This window comes from Diceros bicornis, chromosome 22, assembly GCF_020826845.1.
Source record: "Diceros bicornis minor isolate mBicDic1 chromosome 22, mDicBic1.mat.cur, whole genome shotgun sequence".
NCBI lineage: Eukaryota > Metazoa > Chordata > Mammalia > Perissodactyla > Rhinocerotidae > Diceros > Diceros bicornis.
Window position 1 is genome coordinate 48,581,243 of NC_080761.1, and position 22,108 is coordinate 48,603,350.

At 43.7% G+C, this 22,108-nt stretch overlaps 1 protein-coding gene across 2 annotated transcripts in view; it reads right to left on the reverse strand.

Annotated features, from left to right (window-relative positions):
• Positions 1-871: 871 nt before the first annotated feature.
• Positions 872-22,108, reverse strand: part of MOB3B (MOB kinase activator 3B) — a 182,008-nt gene continuing 160,771 nt past the window's right edge. The window contains exon 4 of one of the 2 annotated variants that reach the window (XM_058565928.1): positions 872-5,997. In XM_058565928.1, coding sequence (XP_058421911.1) covers positions 5,968-5,997 — 30 coding nt within the window. In that variant the 3' untranslated portion in view covers positions 872-5,967. The remainder of the gene's footprint in view (positions 5,998-22,108) is intronic. The other variant, XM_058565929.1, reaches the window with a different exon arrangement.

Below are 22,108 nucleotides of genomic sequence, written 5' to 3' on the forward strand. Positions count from 1 at the left end.
AACATGCCTGCAGGCCAAGTTCGGTCCATGGTCTGCCTCTTTGTCACATCCTGGTGTACATTTCCAACACTGGAACTGAGAAGCAGAGGAACCCTTTATATTTGTGATTGGGTTCCAGAAGTCTCACTCCTCAAGGCCCCATGTTTAGAAATCACCTCGTCACAAATAGCTTTTGTCAGATATGGTACTCTGTTGTTGCTCTGAGCAACATTGGCTGTTACCAGAGTCACTTACAATGATTATATAGTGACTGTAAATGTACTAATAACATATAAACATACAGAATTTATGTATTTCTGTTTTTCCAAATACGTTAATGTTTTTACCTTATATTATTTTCCAAAAATAATTCTAAGTTATATAGGAACAAATCTATAAGCCCAGTTGCAGTTCAGAAATCTGAGGCAATTAAATATACTACTCAAGGTCACATAAGTAAGACAGTGGCAAACCTGAGATTAAAATTCAGGTTTATTCACTCATCTGACTGATGAGCTTTTTCTATAGTCTAGACTTACTATATTTATATGCCAGGTTTTTATCAAATTTAATGTTGAATCCTACTGCAAGGAAAAATGATGTACATCATTAATCTTTGGAGAAGCTGAACTACAGGCATGACACCCTCCTGGGAAAATCTGTAATAGGACAAAGGAACTGCTGCTGAAATACAAATCTGTGCGTGCGTGTTCTCAAGTAATTTTGAATTAGTTTTTGTAGAAAATTAACATTTTTTTTTTCATTTACCTGTTTCAGGACCATTGCAAGATGAAGAACATATTTGTTAAAGAAATGAATTGAGCACACAAAAAAAGACAGACTAGATGATGGTTATATGTCTTTTATTTGTGACACTTGAATTCCTACAGAACTGATTTCATAAATATCCTTTAGTTTTATCTTGCTTTTCTAATGGATTTACTTGTGTTAGTCTGTCCTTATAACCAAACCTTTAATTTAATCACAAATGGAACTGAAAATAGGGTAAACATTTTTTTTCTGATGCAATTAGAAAAGACACTGGAAAACTTTGAAATTAGCACACTAAAAGCTAGTAAAACAGCGTAATTGTCAGATTAGAAATGGACTCTTCCTTCTAAGAGTTACAAAAGTCCTTATTTATTCATTGAAAACGTCTTACCCAGAATTAATAACTTACCCAGAGAATAATTGCCTGTTATAAAAGTTTTTTTGTTGATATATTTTTTAAGGCAGGAAAAAAAAAATACCATTATTTCCAAAACACACTTTGTTTGGCTAATTCTAGGAGAGAATCACCTTTTCATCAAGGACCAAAACGATCAAAGCACAAATGACAGCAGTATTATCCAAGTGACACATCTGACTCCTTGGGGTGATTTTGCCTTTTGTACACATTTCTTGAAGACATGGCTGCACTGTTCGTATGATATTTCTTTTTCTCACAATGTGATATCTATGGGGTGTGGAAGTGATATAAGATTAGAGGCCACAGAAGTGACATGCTTCCGTCAATGACCAGAATGACAGATTGGCCTAAATCACCACAAAAATATGAAAGGAACTCTACCCAAGTCCCTTAATGCTCTGCCAATTAAAGAGGTGATTAAATAAAACAAAACAGTATAATCTTATGAGGAGTGTTAAATCTAGGAAGGAAGGAAACTCAAGAAGATAAATCAAAATGGTTGAATCTAATAGAGATAAAGATTTAGTGTGGGCAAATATAACAGAAAATTTATAAAGGTATACAAATCAAGTCAGGACTTAACAAAGACACAATATAGTCTGGAGAAAGCATGCAATCATTTTACATGCTCACTGTTGGTTACTTCATAACGCACAGTGACATGATGGAGAGCTTTGGGAAGGTTTCAAGTTGGGCTACAAAAATGTTAGCAATGGGACAACAAGACTTCCAAGAGAATTCTGCCAATGGGAGAACACTAAAGGAAAGAAGGCTAAAGGACAATCGGTAACAGTCTTCAAATATTTCCTAGATATGCAAATAAAGCTCTCGTTTATTATGTTTTTACTTATCCTATATCATTTTTGGATCTTTCTTAATGTGGGACACCAGAAAAGGTGAGCTGAAACTCACAGACAATAGTTTGGCTCAAGTAGAATGGAAGGATTTCAGATGTTGTAAAGTGTTCAGTGGGTTATCCCAAAGGAAGCTATAGCATTTCTGCGCCTGAAGATCTTTGAGAGGAGAATAGGTTTTCCACCTAGAATATTACGATATGGTTTGGGAGGGTAGAAGGAATGAATTAAGAAATCTCTCAAAGTTGCTTCCATTCATCCTGGCCCTCAGAAAAAACACCCTACGAAGTAAAAATTAACAACCTTGGAAGTAGAAACTGACTCTAGATGAGTCTGTCTCAGCCTATTTTTTTTTTCATTGTCATCCTCCTAAGAAGCCTTGTTAGACATTTTATTACTAATCATCCTTCTATCCCCATGAAATTTGAATGCCTCATATATACTTCACATATGTATATGTACTGTGGCCCTTTGGAGGGCCATGACCCATCATAATATCTAAGATTCCCCCGACCCACAGCCAAAATCAATTTTTGCACCCTTGGGCAATTCCTTCAATGAAAATGCATGCTCTCTAAAATAAACCATGGGTCTGAATGGGAGGATACTGAGGATGGGAGAAAAAAAAAGTTATATATATTTCAACCCTGGCTACGGGGACCATACAAATTCTCATTAGCCGGAATACTCATGTATTGCCTGTGCAGGGAAGCTTCTTGCTTCCCCTTCCCTCTGTTAAATGGGAAGAGATGAATTCTTTTCTCTGCTATACCATCTAACTGCAATGGTTGTAATCTTTTGGAGATCCTGGACCTCTCTGAGAATATTAAGAAAGAAATGCACATATACACAGCCTCACACTCTATAAAACGTATGTATACTGAATTTCAAAGCTTCAGAACGAATTATGGACCTTTATAATGAGTAGGTCAGGTAGATAACACCTGAACCCACTGATCAAGCTTAATATCATGAAAAGAGACAACTAGACATTATATACTTCCTGATGTGATGCACTAGGAAAGAAACAACATCAATTACGTAGTATTTTTGCTAAAAAATGTTTAACCTGAATCTAATAAAGAGGAAACAATCAGAAAAAAAATTGCAAACTGTAGGACACTCTACAAAAAACCAGCCTGAACTCCTTAATAATGTCAGTGTCATGAAAGACACACACACACCCCTCCCAGATACATAAAAGGAGAACTCTAATCCCTTAACTAAAGAGAATGACAACTAAATGCAACGTGTGTGATTCTTAATTGGATCCTGGATCAAAAGAAAAAAAGCTATAAACATTTTTGGGACAGTTGATAAAGTATTTTAAAGTTTTATGATGTCTGCAACATATTTTGAAATGATTCAGCAATAAGAATGTATATTTAGAGAGAAAGAAAATATGGAAAACGCTAACAATCCAAAAAATGTTAACAACTGATGCACGGAAGTCAAGGGTATATGGATGTTCATTGTAATCTTTCCTTTTTGAAATTTCCACTTTGAAATTTCTCAAAGTAAAAAAAATAGTGGATACATGTATTACTCAACTAAAAAAAAAATAGTGGAAAATGAAGGAGAGCCAGCCGGGTTAGGAGGAAGAAACGGATTATCAGTGTCAGACCCAGAGAGCTGGAGATGCCTGAGGGGCCGTCAGGAGCTCCCATCCTCCAGTCGCAATGAGATGTACTTAGGATGTAGTTAGGCCAAAGAGATAAAAACTGCCTGTAATGATTTTCTTTAGAATTTGCCAAACAAAGCTCTGTGGGACTAGAAATACTCTGTAATTAAAAAATAAGAGTGGTTTGCCACAACTTATCCTAGAAGAGTTGATTAGTGCAATTAGCAGTATAACCAGGATGAAATTGTTCTAAGAAGTTTAAAAAATATTTGGATTTTTAAATTGAGTGGAAATTCCATATGCACAGTTAATAGAAAATAACCTTCAAAAGAATTAATAACAAATGTCTTCAGAGTCCAGCATCCTACTTGATTAGGCATTATTGAAATGCAGGAAGATAGTCCACTTTTTAATGCAAAACTCCTGTGGTTTTCCATGGTGAGGCGCTTCCGAGTTCCTCCTAGGGCATGGGCTCCACGCTGTCATTTCTCTGTCCCACTGCTGGACAGTTCCATGTGGTACTTACTGTGTATTGCATAGGTCGGGAATAGGGGTTCTTATTCCTCTGTTCTCTGGATCCTTAGGACACTCAGATATTCTTTCAGCCAAAAGTGATGCTGAGAAAAATCTTTGCCTATCTTGTCTTCTCAAAGTTACTTAGGAAGCCAAAAAAAGGGTCTGTTTGTTGTTGACCAGAGCACAACAATATAGAGAGAGGTAGCAGGATTCGGATTCCATGAGACGACTTGATGAGACACGAAGCAAGGGTCGGTTTGCTGGGTTAGGTCAACACAGAGTGCCACCGTGCCCAGACAGTCAGCCCTTTCTTAGTTTGGACAAAGAAAGATTTCATGCTTTCTAGGCTCTCATGGCAGCCACAAATGGCTTTAACATATTACGTAGAAGGAAACAAAATGAGAATCGTTTAGTCATTCTTTAATCGGTATGACATTAAAACACACTAATACATTCTTATCTACTTCCCTCCACCAACTTCGATTTTGTCAAATTCAAACGGAAGTATTATTAGCCCCGGTCACAGGCTCTCAGGGCCACCACAGTTTCGTGCATGAATCAAAAAAGGCAACATTCAACTAAAATTCACTTAGGTTTCAAAAGGCAGGATGTAGCACAGACTGCATTATTCTGTCTACTGGAATAGAAAAATTGGGACGGATGGAAGAAGGAAGTTAGCTCCAGCTCCACTGTTACCTTGGCAACTGTGGCACAATCATAGGCGCAGAAATTAATTTTGTGCCATAATATAATAGAGCAGAGGAGGGGAGAGTGGGGAGGAAGAGGAAGAAAACATCGGCTGTATTTAGAAGCTCAGAGGGCCAGCTGGGAAGGTTGTAAGTCGATGAGCTGGGCGTTTGAGCTACATGCACCAAATAACCAATTGTACTTTTGTTTTTCTCACTGAAATCTTAGTATTAGGCAGAGACAGCCACGACTCCCTACCCTTTCACAAAGAACAAACGCTGCACTAATCTGGCTCACGGCTTCTGCTGATCACTCTTGGTCGTTTATAACTTCCTATTATTTCTCTCTTCTGGGAAACAGGAAAAAAATATCTTGAATGGAAGAGGCAAGGAATGGTTTGGTTATAAAAAACACATTCTATTCAGGGTGAATTGGCAAATCGTCAGCCTTAGGCCAGCAACCAGTCTCTTCCCTGTTAAAGAGTGCAGACCTTGTTTGGGGCAGAGACGAGCCACCGTGGAGTGGTCCCTGATAAAACTGCCTTCTAGGGAAATTGTGTTGATGCTGCGGGCTGGGGCCTCAGGTCTCTCATTTACAAGTTGGACCACAGGACCAGGGCGGGAGCTTGCAGAGACCTGAAAAGGAAGGCTTGTTATAGAAAAACCTGCTGCGCATCCGGAGTTCCAAAATTCACTGGGTGCTTAGAAAACACGTTACAGAAAAGTCGGCCAGCGGACAAGACAGAGAAGTGGAAAAGTACAAATAATTTTCGCAGTCTCAAAACCTGAATTCCAGTAAAGCTTAGGCGGCAGGTACCAGGCAGAACTTCGACGTACACAGAAGTGCAGAGCTGCCTTCTGGAAGATTCCGAGCCCGGAGGGTAGAGGGGTGTCCTTCTCTCAGCCATGGTTGGCCGGGTCCACAGGTCAGGCTAGCAGCACTCGGAGGGTCAAGAAGGCCTGGAGTGAAGGGGGAATGTCTGTCAGAGTCACCGCTGGTCTCCACCTCGCTTGCTCCTGGGAGTAGCTACGCCATTTCAGCCAGGGAGGTCTCCGTCCTACCCGCTCAGGGCTCCAGGAGGAAACAGCTTTTCTCTTTCTTCCAAAGGGTAAGATGGGGCGTTAGTGACACATCCTGCTCGTCATCTCTTTCTGGAAAGCAGGGGGAGAAGGATGGTTAGGAGAAACTGAGAGCAGAGCAATGACTTGTTGAGGATTCTAAAAATACCCTTGGGACCTCTAGAGCCTTTAAATAAGAGGTTGCAAGCATGGCCCATGAATAAGGCTCAGCATGTAGATGTGTTCTGTTTGGTTTTAATTTTTTTTAAGTCAAAACTATGTTTAAAAACTTGGCTAACTCACCAAAAATCCAGGTTTCTCGCTTTTTCTGAAATATTACAAGATCTGGAGCCACTAAGCTGCTGGAGTTGAAGAACAACTTGCCTCTTCAGATGGAGAATATGCTCTCCAGTTTGCCCCAGTCCCCACCACTCTCAGTTGTCTCTCCAATAGGAACCAAGTGTCACTTACTGGTTGATATAATTGGATTTAGACTGCTGTTTTTCTTAGGGAACAATTTCTCTTTACCTAAGTTTCAGTCAAAGATGGAAAAATGAAGGATAGCTTAAGTGGGTATCAAGAAAAGCAGGAGGGAGAACATTTCTTAATGGAAATGAAGACTATACCAATGGGTCTGACATGCAAGCAACTGGCCTTTCACCATCTCTGTCACCTGCCTGGCTCTCGGGGGCATTTACAGATCCTAGTGTGCCATCCGTTCTCTTTCTCCCCACCTCTGCACAGGCTGAGACCCTTGCTTGTGGCCTGTTCCTACCACATCCTGCCCTCTTTACTTGGCTAATTGCCACTCATGTTCCCAACTCAGGCAAGATGACTTTGCCCTGCATGGAAGACCGTCTGACACTCCCACCCCACCCACTGTAGAGTTAGCCATGGCCTCCACCTGTGCCCACCTGGAGCCTTGCCTGCAATGAACTGGTCTGCACCTGTGTGTGTGTGTGCATGCACTATGGGTGTGTCTGTTAGCCCCACCGGACTGTGAACTACCGTCAGGAAAAAGAAACCCTCATCCAGTCACGACACGTGCTTTCATTCTGTGTCCCCACCCTTAGCCCAGTGCCTGGCCCAGGGTAGTGGCTCCTCTTTCATGCTCCAGAATGGCCCGGATAGCAAGCCGGTGATGAGCCCTGTGCCACGCAGCATTTGCGAGGACACGTTTCATGTCACGTTAATTAGATGAATGAGCTGCTTCCAAGTTCCACCTGCTGCAGAGCTGATGCCAGTTGCTACACCTCTTGCTTGCTGACCCTGGATCGCCCCAGCCTACAAAATAGGAAATGTCTGAGGAAGGGGAGCTTGCCAAGGGGAGTGCCCAGGTGCTCAGAGACCCAGAGAACACACAGCAATGTGTTGGTTAAAGCAACAACAGAACATACATGGCAGAATCTAGGCACTTTCGCACCCCTATAATATTATTAAATACAGTCAAGTACATACAGATACATGTATTGAAAAATTAAATGACCATTTATGATACCTATTACTTGTACTATGTACCAGGGGCCTGGGAGACAAGATTGCTGTTTGCAAGGAGCTACAATCTATCGGGGGAGAAGGAGATGTAGATCACTAGCCAAAACACAATGACAATGACGTAAATGCAGATACTTAGAGGAGGGGAGCCGAACCTGGTAGAACCAAATTCACCCACATTTAGATCCCATTTCTGCCCTCACTCCCCCTGAGCCTTCAGGTTTTAGCTGAAATGCCCCCTTTTAAGGACACCTTCCCTAAACTCCGAGATGGGGCACAGCCTCCTCTTCCCTCCTTTCCTAGCATCCTTCTTCACAACTGGACTAGTCTATTATTTGTTTCATCCCTGCCCCCTGGATTCATCCCATGTGAGATCCCATAAGAGCCACAGAGGAAGAGGCTGTCTACTGTCTGCTGCCAGATTCCCAGTGCCTGGCAATTGATGTCCAATAAATGTTTGTTTAATTAAGCAATGAATGGACTGGTGATACCTACCTGGGAAGGTTAAAATTATTAACATATGCATGGACTCAATGTTCATGCATTCCCTTTTCTGATCTCTTCAGAAGCACAAACATGGCAGCCCTCACTCCGTGCTGGGGGAAGAGGCTTGAGAGGACTTCTCTGATAACGTACCCACTGAGATGGGCTCTAAAATTTAAAGGAGGGTAAGGATGGATGAGGGTGGGAGAAAGTTCTCGAGAATAGAGGCTACATCTGGAGGGAAGGGCAGCCGAGGTGGACCCCGCCAGGGATCTGGGGTTGCTGTCGCTAGAGTGGAGGGTCCGGGGAAGGATGAGGATGGGGGCGTGGGCAGGCAGGTAAACGCACAACTGTTCAAATAAAGACCCAGGACCTGGTGGGAGGAATGGAAATAAACAATGACAACCTTCAAATGAATTTGCTGTTCCTTTGTTAAGCTTCCAAAGATTCTTGTGTTTTGCGTTAACTTTTGATGACAGAGATGGGAAAAATAAGATGGGAATGCCAAGTGTGTGTGTGTGTGTGTGTGTGTGTGTGTGTGTGTGTGTGTGTTTGAGAGAGACAGAGAAAGAGTGAGTGAGGGAGAGATCATGGGATGAACACAATTTTGGCTTTATAACTAATTCTGTAATTATTTGCAATGGGTCAATACTTTTGGAAAGGACTAGCATTTGTTAGGGCCCCATGAGGTGCAGGTGCTCTGGGGTGCTTATATCATTGCATCTGTACATCTGAGAGAGGGAACTCTGATCCCCGTTTGATGAGACGAGAGAGGAATCCGGGCTTCAGAGCGGAAGTGATTTGCTCCGGGTGGATGGATAGCTGGGGAGCCTAAAAAATAGCAGTTGCTTCCATGAAACAGAGGCCCGCTCCCCATCAGTCCCCATGTCCCTTGTGGCTCTATAGATATTACACCATGTAACCCTTACCCTAACCCGTGAAGGAAGAGCTGCCATCCCCACTGGACTGATGAGGGAACAGGCTCAGAGAGGGAGAGTCACTTCGCAAAGTGCCACAGAAACCAGCAGGAGTGGGATTTAAACTCAGGTCCATCTGAGCGCAAAGGCCAGCTCTTTCTACTACACCAGGTGAGACGTCCTTATGAATATGCATTGGGATGTTGCTGACATATATTAGTCGACACACATGATTTCTAGATGGTTGCAATCATTCCCAAATTTTCAAAATGCCAAAGATATTTTTTCTTTACCCAGATTGATGCCACTTTAAATTATAAGTGCAATGGGTAAATACTAAAACAATTATGCCACTAAAAGACTGTAGATACTAGAAATATGGAAGAGTTTAAAAAAAAAAAAGAGCAGAAGAGGGAACAGTTTGAGAGAGGATATGGGACTTCAGCAAAGCCGCTGAGTTAGTCTGTGAAAAGCCAGGACCGGTGCTTTCCTCACCACACACAGCCTCAAAATGCAGGAGGAAAACTGTTTATTGGGATGCCTCTTAACATTCTTACAGGGAAAGAGTGGTTGAAATAACAGATCAGAAACCAGGAAGGACGTCCCAGTTGGAGCCGCCCTTCAGAAGCCTACAGAGCTTCAGAGCTGTATTCTAGCCCATTCCCATTGGGTGGCGCCAATGAGCTGGTTAAGAAACAACTGGTTCTGAGAAAAAAACAAAAACCAAAAAGCCAGCCAATACTGGCTTCCAGAGCTTTCCTTCTCATCAGAGCCCTCCCTAAGGCATCAGCAGGGCTGAACACATCCCTTCCTATTGGTGAGAGTGGCCTGAACAACTTCTAGGCAGGTTGCTCCTTAAAGATGAGTTTGCCATTGCAGGAGTTACCTGAATGCAATATTCAGGCAGGTCACCAAAGAACTCTAAAAGAGCCTTAAAAGGCTTCAACAGAGGTGGTGAGAATTTTCTGAGAAACATTCATCAAGACTGTATTTGGCTTCTATATGAAGGTTTTTTTAAGCCCCCGGATTTTAAAGAATCCGTTCTTAAGAGTAAAGCCAGCTTTTGGTTGTGCTCACTGGGTATCACTTGCTTTCATGTAAGGCAGTAATGGATTCTGTAAAGTCCCTGGTTTCCCATGGTCAACAGGACAAACTCCATACTCTGCAGCCTGGCAAACAAAGCTGTTCATACCCGGGACCCACTCACCGACTCTGCTCACCTCTGTTGAACCCCGCCCACTTACCACACCACGCGGGTCTCCTACAGGCCATGGTCTATCAAGGTTTCCAGTAGGTTCTCCCAGGCTGCTTCTGCTATCTGGGAAACGGTTTCTGCTCTTTCATGCCTGGTAAATTTTGGTATCCTTCAAGAGCCAACTGTCAGCTCCCAGAAGGGTTAATCGGCTCCCTTCTTGGGTTCCCCCATCACTTTGCACACACTTGCATCACATCACTAGCTACCAGCATTGGAATTCATCATTTCATTTTCGCCGAATCTGAGAAGAGCCTTAAAACTTTGTTGTATATTAATGTATGATGAGGGATATTTTGGTCAAGTCACATAACAGTATATATAATTTGACAATATATATAATATATATTAATTTATATATATAATAATTAACTGTATATAATATATATAAATTATTTTGGGAAAAATATAAACAAAATATGAGTCCAACATGATGCGTTTATCTCTGGGTGAATGACCTAAGTTTTCTGTTTCTGATATTTGCCTTTTGCAGATTCTCTGGATTTTTAGATATTTTTAATACACATGTCATTTTTTCTAAGAAAATAAGCTTCAGTGATTGGAAAAAAAAAAAAAAAAAAAGAGAAGTAGACCAAATCTCCAAATCAAAATCATGTTTCATTTTAGAAATGAAGTTAAAATGACTTTTGCCTGGTTTTGGTGGGGAATGGTGGTGGTGGACGAAATAAGCATATCTTTTGCATGAGATACTCAGCTTCTTCTGTTCTGATTTAAATACTTTTAAACTGAAATAGAGAGATTTGCTAGCCTTTGCAAGAAGTTTTTTGATATATGTAAAAGAAACTCACGAGAACTCTAAGAGTCGAATCTGACTCTTATCTCTCCATGTAGCCATGTTTAGAACTGGTAGTGAAGAGTAGGGAATAAGCGGTCCAGAAAAGTAAAATGACTTATTCCAGGTCATGCAAATAATTTCTGACCCAGCCAAGACTACAAAGAAACCAACCGACTCTTAGCTTCTTATGCTATATCATCACACACTTTAGTAACCTGTCTTTACATGGAATAGATAAAGAAAAAACTTCAATGTCAACTAGCTTTCAGTCATCACGCTAGCATAGCAATTTTAATAAGTTAACATTAGGAATTATAAAACAAGCTCCGAAAAACAGTGACAAAATTGCAGAATCATAGACTCCTGGTAAAGGTAGGAGGACAGTTGGGTATTACCTAGTCCAAGACCTTCATTTCAGAGACTTGAAGACAGACCACGAGAGAGTAAGCCACTTGCCTAAGGTGGCACGACTAATGCACGGCAGAGCTGGGACTCCTGGCCCTTGGACTCTCTACACCCCATGTTGATTCTAGAGAGGCAGTTTGTGTAAACAAGGATTTCTTAGGTCGACTCAGCGTGCCTCAGGTAAAATCCCTCTCACATTGTTGGCTCTCCTTAACCTAAACTCCTTTAATGGCTCTCCACAGTTTTCAAACTAAGTCCCAACCCTAGCATGCCATGCTCGTCTTGATCTGGACTCTTCTCAACTCCTCAGCCTCATTCCCTGTCACTCCCCATTTCTCCTTCTCTCCTGTTCAACCCACAGCAATTCCCATATATATGCTTTCATTTGGCCCTCTCTTTCCAGCACACCTTTCTCCCAACTCCAACATCCTTCAAGGCTCTTGATCAGTGTCACCTCCTCAGGGACACCTTCTCCTATCCTCCCCACCCCATCCCCAAGAGGTCTTAGGGGCTCCTCTTCTGGTTTCCCTCAGTGCTGGGAGCACCTTTCCTATTGTTCTATGGTAGTTTGTTACTGTCCTGGTTCGAGGCAGCACGAAATTGCTCTTGAAGAGATGAACCCCGTCTTGCTTCTGTTTGGACCCTGGTGCATAAGACCCTGTTTGGACCCTGGCACATACCAGGTACTTAAAACACATTTGTTAATTAGATTACAATCCAATGAAGAAGAAGAATTATTAGGTCTGTAGACCTAACAAAATGAGAGGTGGAGGGAAATATGCATTGAGGACCTACAGTGGAGGCGCTTGTATTTATTTTGTGTACTTCTTTCTTAAAACTCTGTGAAGTAGGCAGTTTTTTCTAATTTACAGATGAGGAAACGGAGGCTCAGAGGATGAAGTAACTCGCCCAAGTTCACATACCTAGCAAGTGGAAGAATAAGGATTTGGACCTGGATTTGGTTGACGCAAACCAAGTGAACAAACAAAAAGCATACTGTTTCCATGACTCCTCTGGGGAGAAAAATAAAAGAAAAGGAGCGAGGCTCTTTGTTTTTTCTGGTGTTTTAACATATATTAGGAAGAGAAGTGCTACAACAGCATTGCAAAGCCTATTTCTTTTTATTAATTCACCAACTTTCTGCTAATTCTGGCAAACAAGAAGGAGAAGGGGGAGGAAGAAATACTGGAAATAAAGAAATGATTGAGGAAGAACAGGACACAAAGAGATGAAGGAAGGTGGGTGTAGAAGGCGCGGCAGTGTGGTCAGGAGAAGGAGAACAGCGTGCTGAAAACCTGGTGACAATGACCTTTATGTAAACAGACTCCTCCCCCCATTGGCCACCATTAAAAATCCAATGGCTTAAAACAGAGTAGTTTGAAGCGCACACATAATGTTAGATTTGGCCCAGGGATGGAAGTAAATTGCCTCTCAGCTAACATAGCTTACATGTACACACACGCACACGCAGTCTCACACACACACACACACACACACACACACACACACACACACTCGCCTTCTCCAATAATGGAGCTTCATCAACACATGTAAAGGCAATATGTTAAGGTGATGGTTGCCGAAAAGACATGAGAGAAAAATGGTGAGTCCATCAGAAAAGTCAGTTGGAGTTGGTGCTCCATTTTTTTTTTTGGTGAGGAGGATTGGCCTTGAACTAACATCTGTTGCCAATCTTCCTCTTTTTGCTTGAGGAAGATGGTCCCTGAGCTAATATCTGTGCTCATCTCCCTCCATTTTGTATGTGGGACGTTGCCACAGCATGGCTTGATGAGCAGTGTATAGGCCCTTGCCCGGGAGCCGAACCTGCGAACCCTGGGCCACTGAAGCAGAGTGTGCGAACTTAGCCACTACGCCACCGGGGCGGCCCCGTGATCCTTTTATAAAGTGCTTCCTTGCCCACCAACCAGCAGCACAGTTCAGGCCCCCCAGTCCGGAGCATGGCCACGCCTCGCCTCTCATCAGCCCCCAGTCTCCTCTCAGGTAGAGACACGCTTGGGAAAGAGGGTTTGACCTGTAGCACGAAGTACGGGGACACCATTTCTCGCTGGGCTGGAGGGTGAGGGTGTGGGTAACAGCAGAACCCTATAATCAGGAAGAATTTTGTTCCCCACAGCAAGGTTAGGTCCTCTGAAGGTGGTGTCCGGGTCAGAAAGATGGCTTTCTGTGGTGCCTTTCATCCTACAAATTCCATTTCTTAGCGATTTAAAAATCTCCAAGTGGTATCCATATTACCCATTTGTTTCTATTAGCTTTTTTTTTTTCTTCCCTTAAAAGTGTGTGGATTGACAATGTTAACCATCTTGATAATTCTATTTCTCTCATGGGTCTTGCCCCCTTCCCTCCTCCATTCCAAACAACTGTGCTGGTGGTGTCTCTGCCAAGATTTCACCAGAACCACCCCCAATCCACTTGCCCCTCCAGGGGCCTCAGCTCCTGCCAACACGTTTCCCTCAGGCCATGTTTCTATGCTGGAGGCCAGGCAGGTATTTTGCTATTTCCTTATCTTGAGATCTAACCCACTGGTAGCAAAAGCAAGTCCCTTTGGAACGAGCAGTTTTCCTGGAGGAGCAAGGATGATGAGAACTGCAAGAAATGCAAGTGGGCATCAGCAAGGGATGCTGTGATGGTCAGCTAAACCACGTGGGTCAGCTTGAGGCAGTTCCTGACTGCAGACAGGGGCAAAGATTCAATGAGGTTTCTTCTAGCATCATGACACTATGAGAAGCGCGGCCATAGTGGAGTCAAAAGAATTCCAAGAATGGGCAGGTGTGGGTTTAGGGGCTGTAGATTCAGAAGAGGAAGTGGTATTGTGCTAAGGCATTTGATTATAAGATTCCGAATCGGCTGTTGTCTCCTGCGAAGGACTCAGAATTTCCTGTGATACCACGTTGCCTTGCGATTCCAATGTGCAGCCAAGGTCGAAGGTCGAGAAGCACACTCTCTAATCTCTGCAGGTATCATCAACAGAGCCGGCTGCAAATCCAAAGAGGCAGACGCTTGTTGCCACTCATCTCAATCTCCCACCAGATAAAGTCCCAGCAACTTCGAGTGACTGCAAGGATGGCAGGATCTGCCTGCCTCTTCTCTCTAGCCCTGCACACCCCCTGCATGTTTGTTTCTGTGTCTTGCATGCTTGTTTCTTCTGCACGGAGAGCCCCATTCTCTTCGCCATTCCCAGAACACTCCTGTGCATCCTTTCATGTCCCGCTTCCACGTCTGTGAGGGTTATAAGCTGCCCAGATGGGAGAAAGAGCATTCAGAGAAAGGGAATGGGATGCAGGGGTGAGCAAAGAGAGAAAGGATCCCAGGGTCCCAGAGCTGGTTGCTAATGATGTGGCCTGGCAGCTAGCCCTCCCTCAGACGAGGGGTGGGGAGTGCGGTTCTGCCCTTTAGGACAGTGTCCCACTTCCAGGAGGAGCCCAGGAAAATAGCAGGCTGCTTGCTGCGGGGAAATCCCCAGAACAAGAAAGAAGAGAAAAAAGGAAAAGAAAAACAAGCAAATACAAAACATTGCCAACCACGCTGCAGCCCGTTCCCTGGGGGGAGGCTGGCCTGGTGAAGGTGGAAATAACAGTGGGGCAGGGGCGGCTCCCGCCTGCCTGCCCCACCCTCGGGGCACAGGGAGGCCCTGCTCTCAGGACCACAGCTGTCCAGAGGATGCCAGCTCTCCCCTCCCCGTGGTGAGTGTTTCTCCTCTCACTTTCTAGAATCCAAATAGCTGTGTGTATCAGAGAAGATAACATTGGCCTTTTCCCAAATGCCTTGATAGTTCCAGGGGAAGGCCCCTCCCAGCCCAGCTCCCTTAGGTATGCAGGTAATCCCATGGGTGGGGCCTCCTGGGGCATGACTTTCTAAGGAGCGCTCAGTTCTGCAGGGCTGAACAAGTGAGGATGATTCCGCCTTCGCCTAGAACAGGGCCACTCTGTACGTTCTCCAGGAGCATGAACCCATTCAGTCTTCTCGGTGAACTGGACCATTCCGAGCTGGTTCTGTGATCCTGGGGAAGGTCGGGAGCACTGTGAGCCCACCTTGGAGAACCTCTGATGAGCTCACCCCCTGGGTTCAGAGCACTTCGTTCCTGCCCTCAGGGCCTTTGAAGCCAGAGGACGCAGCTCCTCCCCAGTGGTCCTGCAGGCGGGGCTTCTGGTCTGGAAGCTTCTGTTCAGCAGGGCAAGTAAAGAGCAGGTGCCTTGGGTGAGGATCAAGCATGAGGCTTAAACGATTTTTTAAAACTCTTTTTCTTAACATAGTGGTATTTGTTTAATGGTAATTGGGAGAAAGAATTCCAGTAGGAGACTGACACCAGCCACCTTAAACGAGTCTTGGAACAAGGCTTTAGAAAGATAAATGACTTGATGAATGAATGAAGTAGTGTCAGGTCACAGGATGGAGTGGGCAAGATGGGGCAGTGGTGTAAGAGCCTTAATCAATTAATAAAAGTGTACTGTGCTCCCCACACACTTTTTCTGTGCGCCATGCACTGTGCTCAAGACTTCACATTTATTTCAGTCTTTACAGCAGGCTGATGTTGGGAGTGGTATTATCCTCATTTCACAGAGGAGAGAACTGAGGTTAAGTAGTTCGGTCAAAGTCACATAGCTAGTAATTAGGATAGTTTCAGCCAAGGCTAAAACTTGAAAACCTGTCCTCCTAACTAGTTCACTGTATCCCAAGGTCTCGTGTGAACACATCTTCATTCACGTCTGTGTGTGCTTTCAGCTGAATCTCTGAATCAGCGGCCGTACAAAGCTAGCCCTGGCCACAGGCACAGGCACTTGGCCAGCGGAACCATCCATGGGCGGCCCACAGCCAGAGGGCCGCTGTTTTTCCTTGCTAACATCCCAAAGTCTGAATTTTTGTAAGGAAGGCAGGGCAGCCAGACAACAAAAATCTTTAAAAAATTCTCCCAACTTCAAGTATATATGGGATCCAGCCAGCACACAGGAATTAGAAATGTACTTTCTGCTTTCTTTTAGGAATGCGGGTGGCAAACAAGCCAAAAGTAATAAAAATAGAAACGTGGCAGGCCAGACCTCCCTAAACAGGAAAGAACAATATTTATTTGATTAATTCTGTTCTTAAAGAGCAGCCCACATTACTGACACGGACGGTGTGCCCCTAAGGAGGGGTGTGTGTGAATGTGCGCACACATATGCACGCCCCCCGAGCACATGTATACATATGTATGGACAGATGAACGCAGCGCTGCCACCCAAGGAGAATATTTATTCATATGATACAAGAATCCAACTGCTCTTTTCCCAAACTCTGCAAACAATAAAAATCAGTCACTTTACGTAAACATATTCAGCCTCTTGATTTCCACTGGTTCTTATAAAGGCAGGGCTGCACATTCTTGAAGCTCTCTCATTTCACCACAGGAGATGGGTTATGGACACACGGTGGGCTGCCTCACCGCGCCTCGTGAAAGCAAGAGCTTGAATTAAAGCATTTTGTCATCACTGCATTTCTCATGATCTCCTCACCAAAGCCCCGCAGGCCCCCGCTCTGCCTCTCCGTGCTCTCTAACATCCTGAAGTACTCTTCAGGTCCACCTGCCACGTCCACTCCCCTCCCTCGCTTCTCACTGGTGGACTGTTAGCTGCTGACCGTGACCACGCGTGGATCCGAGTGATGCTACCGATAACCCAACGAGCACAGTCTCGGCCCTCTCTGGCTGTCAGCCGCTCCTCCCTCTCCCTTCCCATCCCTGCCTGCCCACCTCCTCCACAGCTTGGCTTGAGGTCCGCACGGCTCTAAAGGGTCTGCCTCCCTCCCTCCCACACCCTGCATTGGTCAGCACAGCTGGATTGGTTCTGGCAGATGTTCTTTATGCCCCTTGTGCTGCGATGAGCAAAGGGTGACCGAATGCACCCATCCCCTTAGAGGGATGTAACAGATTTCAACACGGCCCAGTGCCCATCTGTTGGGTTGCCCAGCTCTCTGAAGACTGGATAAGGGAGGGCAGGGTAAGGAATTCTCTTGTTTGCTTCTGTCACTTGGCCTTTTCACCACGGTGGGGAGGGAAGGCACTGGCTGGTGAGGGTAGGCTACAAGCACAGATTTTATTTATTCTGAGAGAAGGTTAATGGGTCCAACTCTTAATGACATTCAAGAAACCCTGAAGAAACATGATTTCTCAGGGGTGGGTATGCCCTGAACTTTTAGGGCATGGGTCCCTGGAGGAAGAATTTACCTCCCCTGGGAAAACAAAGAATTCCATAGAAGCCGTTCAGCCTAGCTGAACTCACCACAGGACAGAGCTTGCCATCACTTAATAAGACTTCTATTGTGTGTCTGGTGAAAACATATGGAGATTTTTCTTCTTCAGAGAGCCTGTAATTTAGGAAGTTTGTAGTTTCTTAACAGTCTCATTCCTTTGGTAGGATCAAAGTATTATGTTAATGGAGTAAATAGACACGAAACAAAGTGAATTTTCATTTTAATAAAATAAGATTGCTTGCTAGGAGTTTGACTATCACCAATTGAAACGTGTTCTCAAGCTCCCATAGAGAAAAATTTAGGATCCTCAGAGCTTTAGGGGCTGGTCACCATGGTGTGTCCCACTTTGTCACTGACTCTCATCTCTGTGGGACGGCCATTATGCTTCCCCCGTGGAGAAACCCAAAGTTGGACAGGTTAGTGACTTGCCCAAGGTTGCTGTTAATACTTGGCACAGGGAGAATTTGAACCAAGATCTGTCATTCGGATCTTGTCAAAGGGCCTTGGAATCCTGTTTTTCCTCTATGTCAGGGACCTGGAAACCACAGCCCACAGCCTGAATCCAGTCCACACCTGTTTTGTATGGCCCCAAAACTAAGAATGAGTTTTATTTTTTTATTTTTTTGCTGAGGACTGGCCCTGAGCTAACATCTGTTGCCAGTCTTCCTCTATTTTGTATGCGTGTCACCGCCACAGCGTGGCTGATAAGTGGTGTAGGTCTGTACCCAGGATCTGAACCCGCGAACCCAGGCTGCCAAAGCAGAGCACGCTGAACTTTAACCACTTTGCCACAGGGCCAGCCCCTGCGTTTTTAAATAGTTGAAAAAAATCAAAAGAAGAACATCTCATAACACATGACTATTATACGACATTCAAATGTCAATGTCCATAAATGAGGTTGTGTGGGAACACAGTCACGCTGACGTGTTCATGCACTATCTGTGGCTGCCTGCCCACTCCAGTGGTGGAGTGGAGTAGTTGGGACAGAGACCGTTTATGGCCCACAAGCCAAAGCGTTTAGTATTTGCATCTTTTCAGAAAAAGTTTGCTGACCCTGCTCTGCACCCGGCAGATATACCGAGAGCAGTGTGACTCTAACATTTTAAAGCCCAGGTGATTACAAATGGGTCCCCACGCTGCCTTTCCAAAGTCGACCCGGCCATACATAGTTCAATATTTCTCCTCTCTTGGGAGAGCAGTGATGCTACATCAGTAAGAAAACATATGAAAAACAAGAATGGAATAAACTCTGCCCACGCCTACAGTCCCTTACAGAAACTTCGACGGCTGTCAGGGTGCGGGAGGAGGCAAGCCCTTCTCTTTTTTTAGTCTCAGATTCCCAATTAATGAATCATGAAAACAACATGAATTTTACATAAAGGGAATGTGCTTTGGAGTGTAAAGCAATTTTTACTTGTTAGGGGTGCATCCTCACTTGCTCTTCTGATATTATGTAGCTATAATTTTAGACTTTTTAGCAATAGAGGTCATTATGTGATACTGTTGTCACTGTGTTTTGCTCCCAATATAAGAGGGAAATTGTCAAATGTATTGACAGTCAGGAGCAGCACTGCTTCAGCTGAAGAGAAATAAAAGCAGACATCATTTTCCTTTGCATACTTTTTGTTCTCCTTTCTGACCTCAGTTGCACATCCTAAAGACCTGGCTCACATGGGAAAAAACATTAAAAAATAAAAACCAGACGTATCAAGATGAAGAGTTCTGGAGATGGATGGGGGTGATGGTTGTATAACAATGTGTGTTTACTTAATGCCACTGAACTGTAAACTTAGTTAAGATGGTAAATTTTATGTTATATGTATTTTACCATAATTTAAAATAAAATGAAACAAAACAACAATGACAAAGACCACATAGGTATCAATTGGAAAAAACAATTTCAAAGTTTCAAGGAAGACGATTTTTATATACAATTCCATTAACAAAATGAAAAAAAAAAACCCTCAGAGAAGGCATTTTGAAAGATTTGAACCTTTATCAGGAAAAAATGAGCATCAGCTTGTGTTTGAGTGTTTGTGCACACGTGTGCGTGTGTATGCTTGTCCATGTGCGTCCAAGAACATATGCACATCCAACTAATTAAATTCCTCTGTTACTGCTGTCAATATTGGAAATGAAAATGTTTATAAGAATTCTTCCATTTAGAATAATGTCTCTCTTAACGCAAAATGCCAAGCACCCTCAACGGAAACCAAAATAAAGAGGAACCATGTCTGAGAACCTCTCAGAACGCTAACATCTCACACCAGTGACACCAAGGAAAAAACCACACTCAGTGAGCACTTATTAAGATTCCTCTGTAGTGTACGTACAAAGGCTGTCATAACCACCCGGGAAAGAGTGAGTTCCAAAAAAGAGCAAACCACAACAGAAACCTTATATTAAAAATGGAATTTAGATATGAGCAGGAGTGCCAACCTTAATGACAAGTCTTCCTCTTCAATCATGAGGGCCATAAAACTAAAACCTGTGTTATGTTAGATGTGGGCAAATAACATATTTGACTCTTGTCCCTTTGCCAATGTTTTTCAAAGATTAATAAGTTAAAATCCCTTGAGTGTGTGCTGTAAGTATTCTGGTATTTTCTGTCAGTTCCCCAGAGCAGGGGTGGTGTACGATGGGGTTTCTGAAGGCTCTACTGTTTGGAGTAAGCATATACAAGAACAACAGCTGCTTATGGCCCAAGCCTGGCAGCAATGGGGTCAACAATCTAAATGCCAACTGGCGATGACACTGGTCATGTCAAGTGAAGCCAACGACAAAGGAACAGATGTGTCTGTATCTTGTTGCCTGCAGCAATACAGTCACTGCAGACCAGCAATGGTGATGGAGCATAGAACAGTATGGTGTGGAGTTGACAGCAACCCAATCAAATGGCCATTGTTTTGACTGCTTCATACAAACCCTGTATAGCTCCCCAACACACGCACATACACCAATGCTTCACTTTCTTTGCTTGGATGGTCTGGGCTTTCAAGATAAGGCAAAACTCTAAAAATAACACTCTAAGTGCAGACACTGTGGATGTGTGGCCAGGCTGTAACGGGCCAGACCCTCTCCTGCCCAGCACAGGCTCCATATAAGGCAGGAGTACAAGACGATGGTCCCTAGGCAAATCGTACTCCTAGAAAGAGTTGGTTAGGCCTGTAGATTTAAAAATAAAATACAAGAACTGCTCTAATCAGTTGCCACCACTTAAAATTCTGGAAAGTTCACCTAAAATGGTTGAGCTCCAATTTCCTTTGATGTGGAAACCCTGGGTCTCTGTTCTCCCATGGAAACCATGGGTTGGGGTTGCATGGTGCCTGCTCCCACAGCTTCCTATCTATTACTACCTGCTCACTAACTCATCCTTGCTACCTCTATAGGCTTTGAGTGTGAGTCTCCTGACCTACAGACATTAAAGTTCTTGAGGCAGGGGTCATGTCTTTTTGCTGCCTCAGCATTGAGCACCAGCTCTCTGCACACTGTTATCCATTTGAGTCATTCAACAATACACATTCCGAGGGCTCAGATAGCTGATGTAACTTGACCATGGTCTCACAGCCAGACACCACTGAGAGAGAGATAGAACCTTGGAATCATCTAGCTGCTGTCGATTATCAGAACCCATCTGAGTTAGTGTGTCCCTGGGCAAAAAACCACCTCATGAATTTCCTCAGCAGAGGCCATGTCTGAGTTTTGGAGTCAGAATGCATGTGTTCAACTCCTGGGTCCACAGAGCTGTGTGACATTGGACAAGTTACTTCACCTCTTTGTCTGATTTTGTCCTCTCTAAAATGGAGATAAAAATAGTACTTATCTCATAGAATTGTGTGCAGATTAAATGAGGTAATACACAAACACATTTCCTACAGCACCTGGTCCATAGCTTTACTCAAAAAATTTCCCTATTATTATATCCTCAGATGCTGAACATATCAAATTTAAAAAGTGTATAGTTATTACAGGCCATGTAAAGTTCTTCTACACTGAAATCCTTTAATAAGACATAGACAGAAATCTCTACCATAAATCTCTGTTTTAAAATAACTATACTACCAAAAATAAATGAAGTAAAAGGAAAGGCAGTGACCATCTATGTCATTCTGGATCCACAATGTGTCAGAACTGGAGGGAAATCTAAACCTTCCCTAATCCAGTGGATCTACAACTTGTTTTACCAGCAGAAACCATTTTTTAAAAATGTAACCTTACACAGAAGACAGTAAGGAGAGAAATGTGCAGCTCTGGTGGGAAAGGAGGTAAGGCCCCAGAACTGGCTTGGGCCTCACCCAGCACTTTCACAGAACCTGTTGCTAAGGACCACTCATCTTGGTTATGGCCTCTCATTTTAGCAGTGGGAGAACTAGAACCATTTGTATCTCTGCACTGATAAGAAGGTTCATGTCAAGGACCAAGACTGGCTGGTTGCTATATCCCCAGTAGCACTAAGGTTTGTGTGATGGGGACTCTAACACTGGTGAGGCATCAGGCTGAAGGGGTGAGGTCTAGGGGGATTGGCTTCTAGAGTATGGTGATGATTGCTGCCAGCAGGGGGTGACAAAAACACCACTATGGTCTAAACAGGGTACTGGGTATAGGAGTGATTCT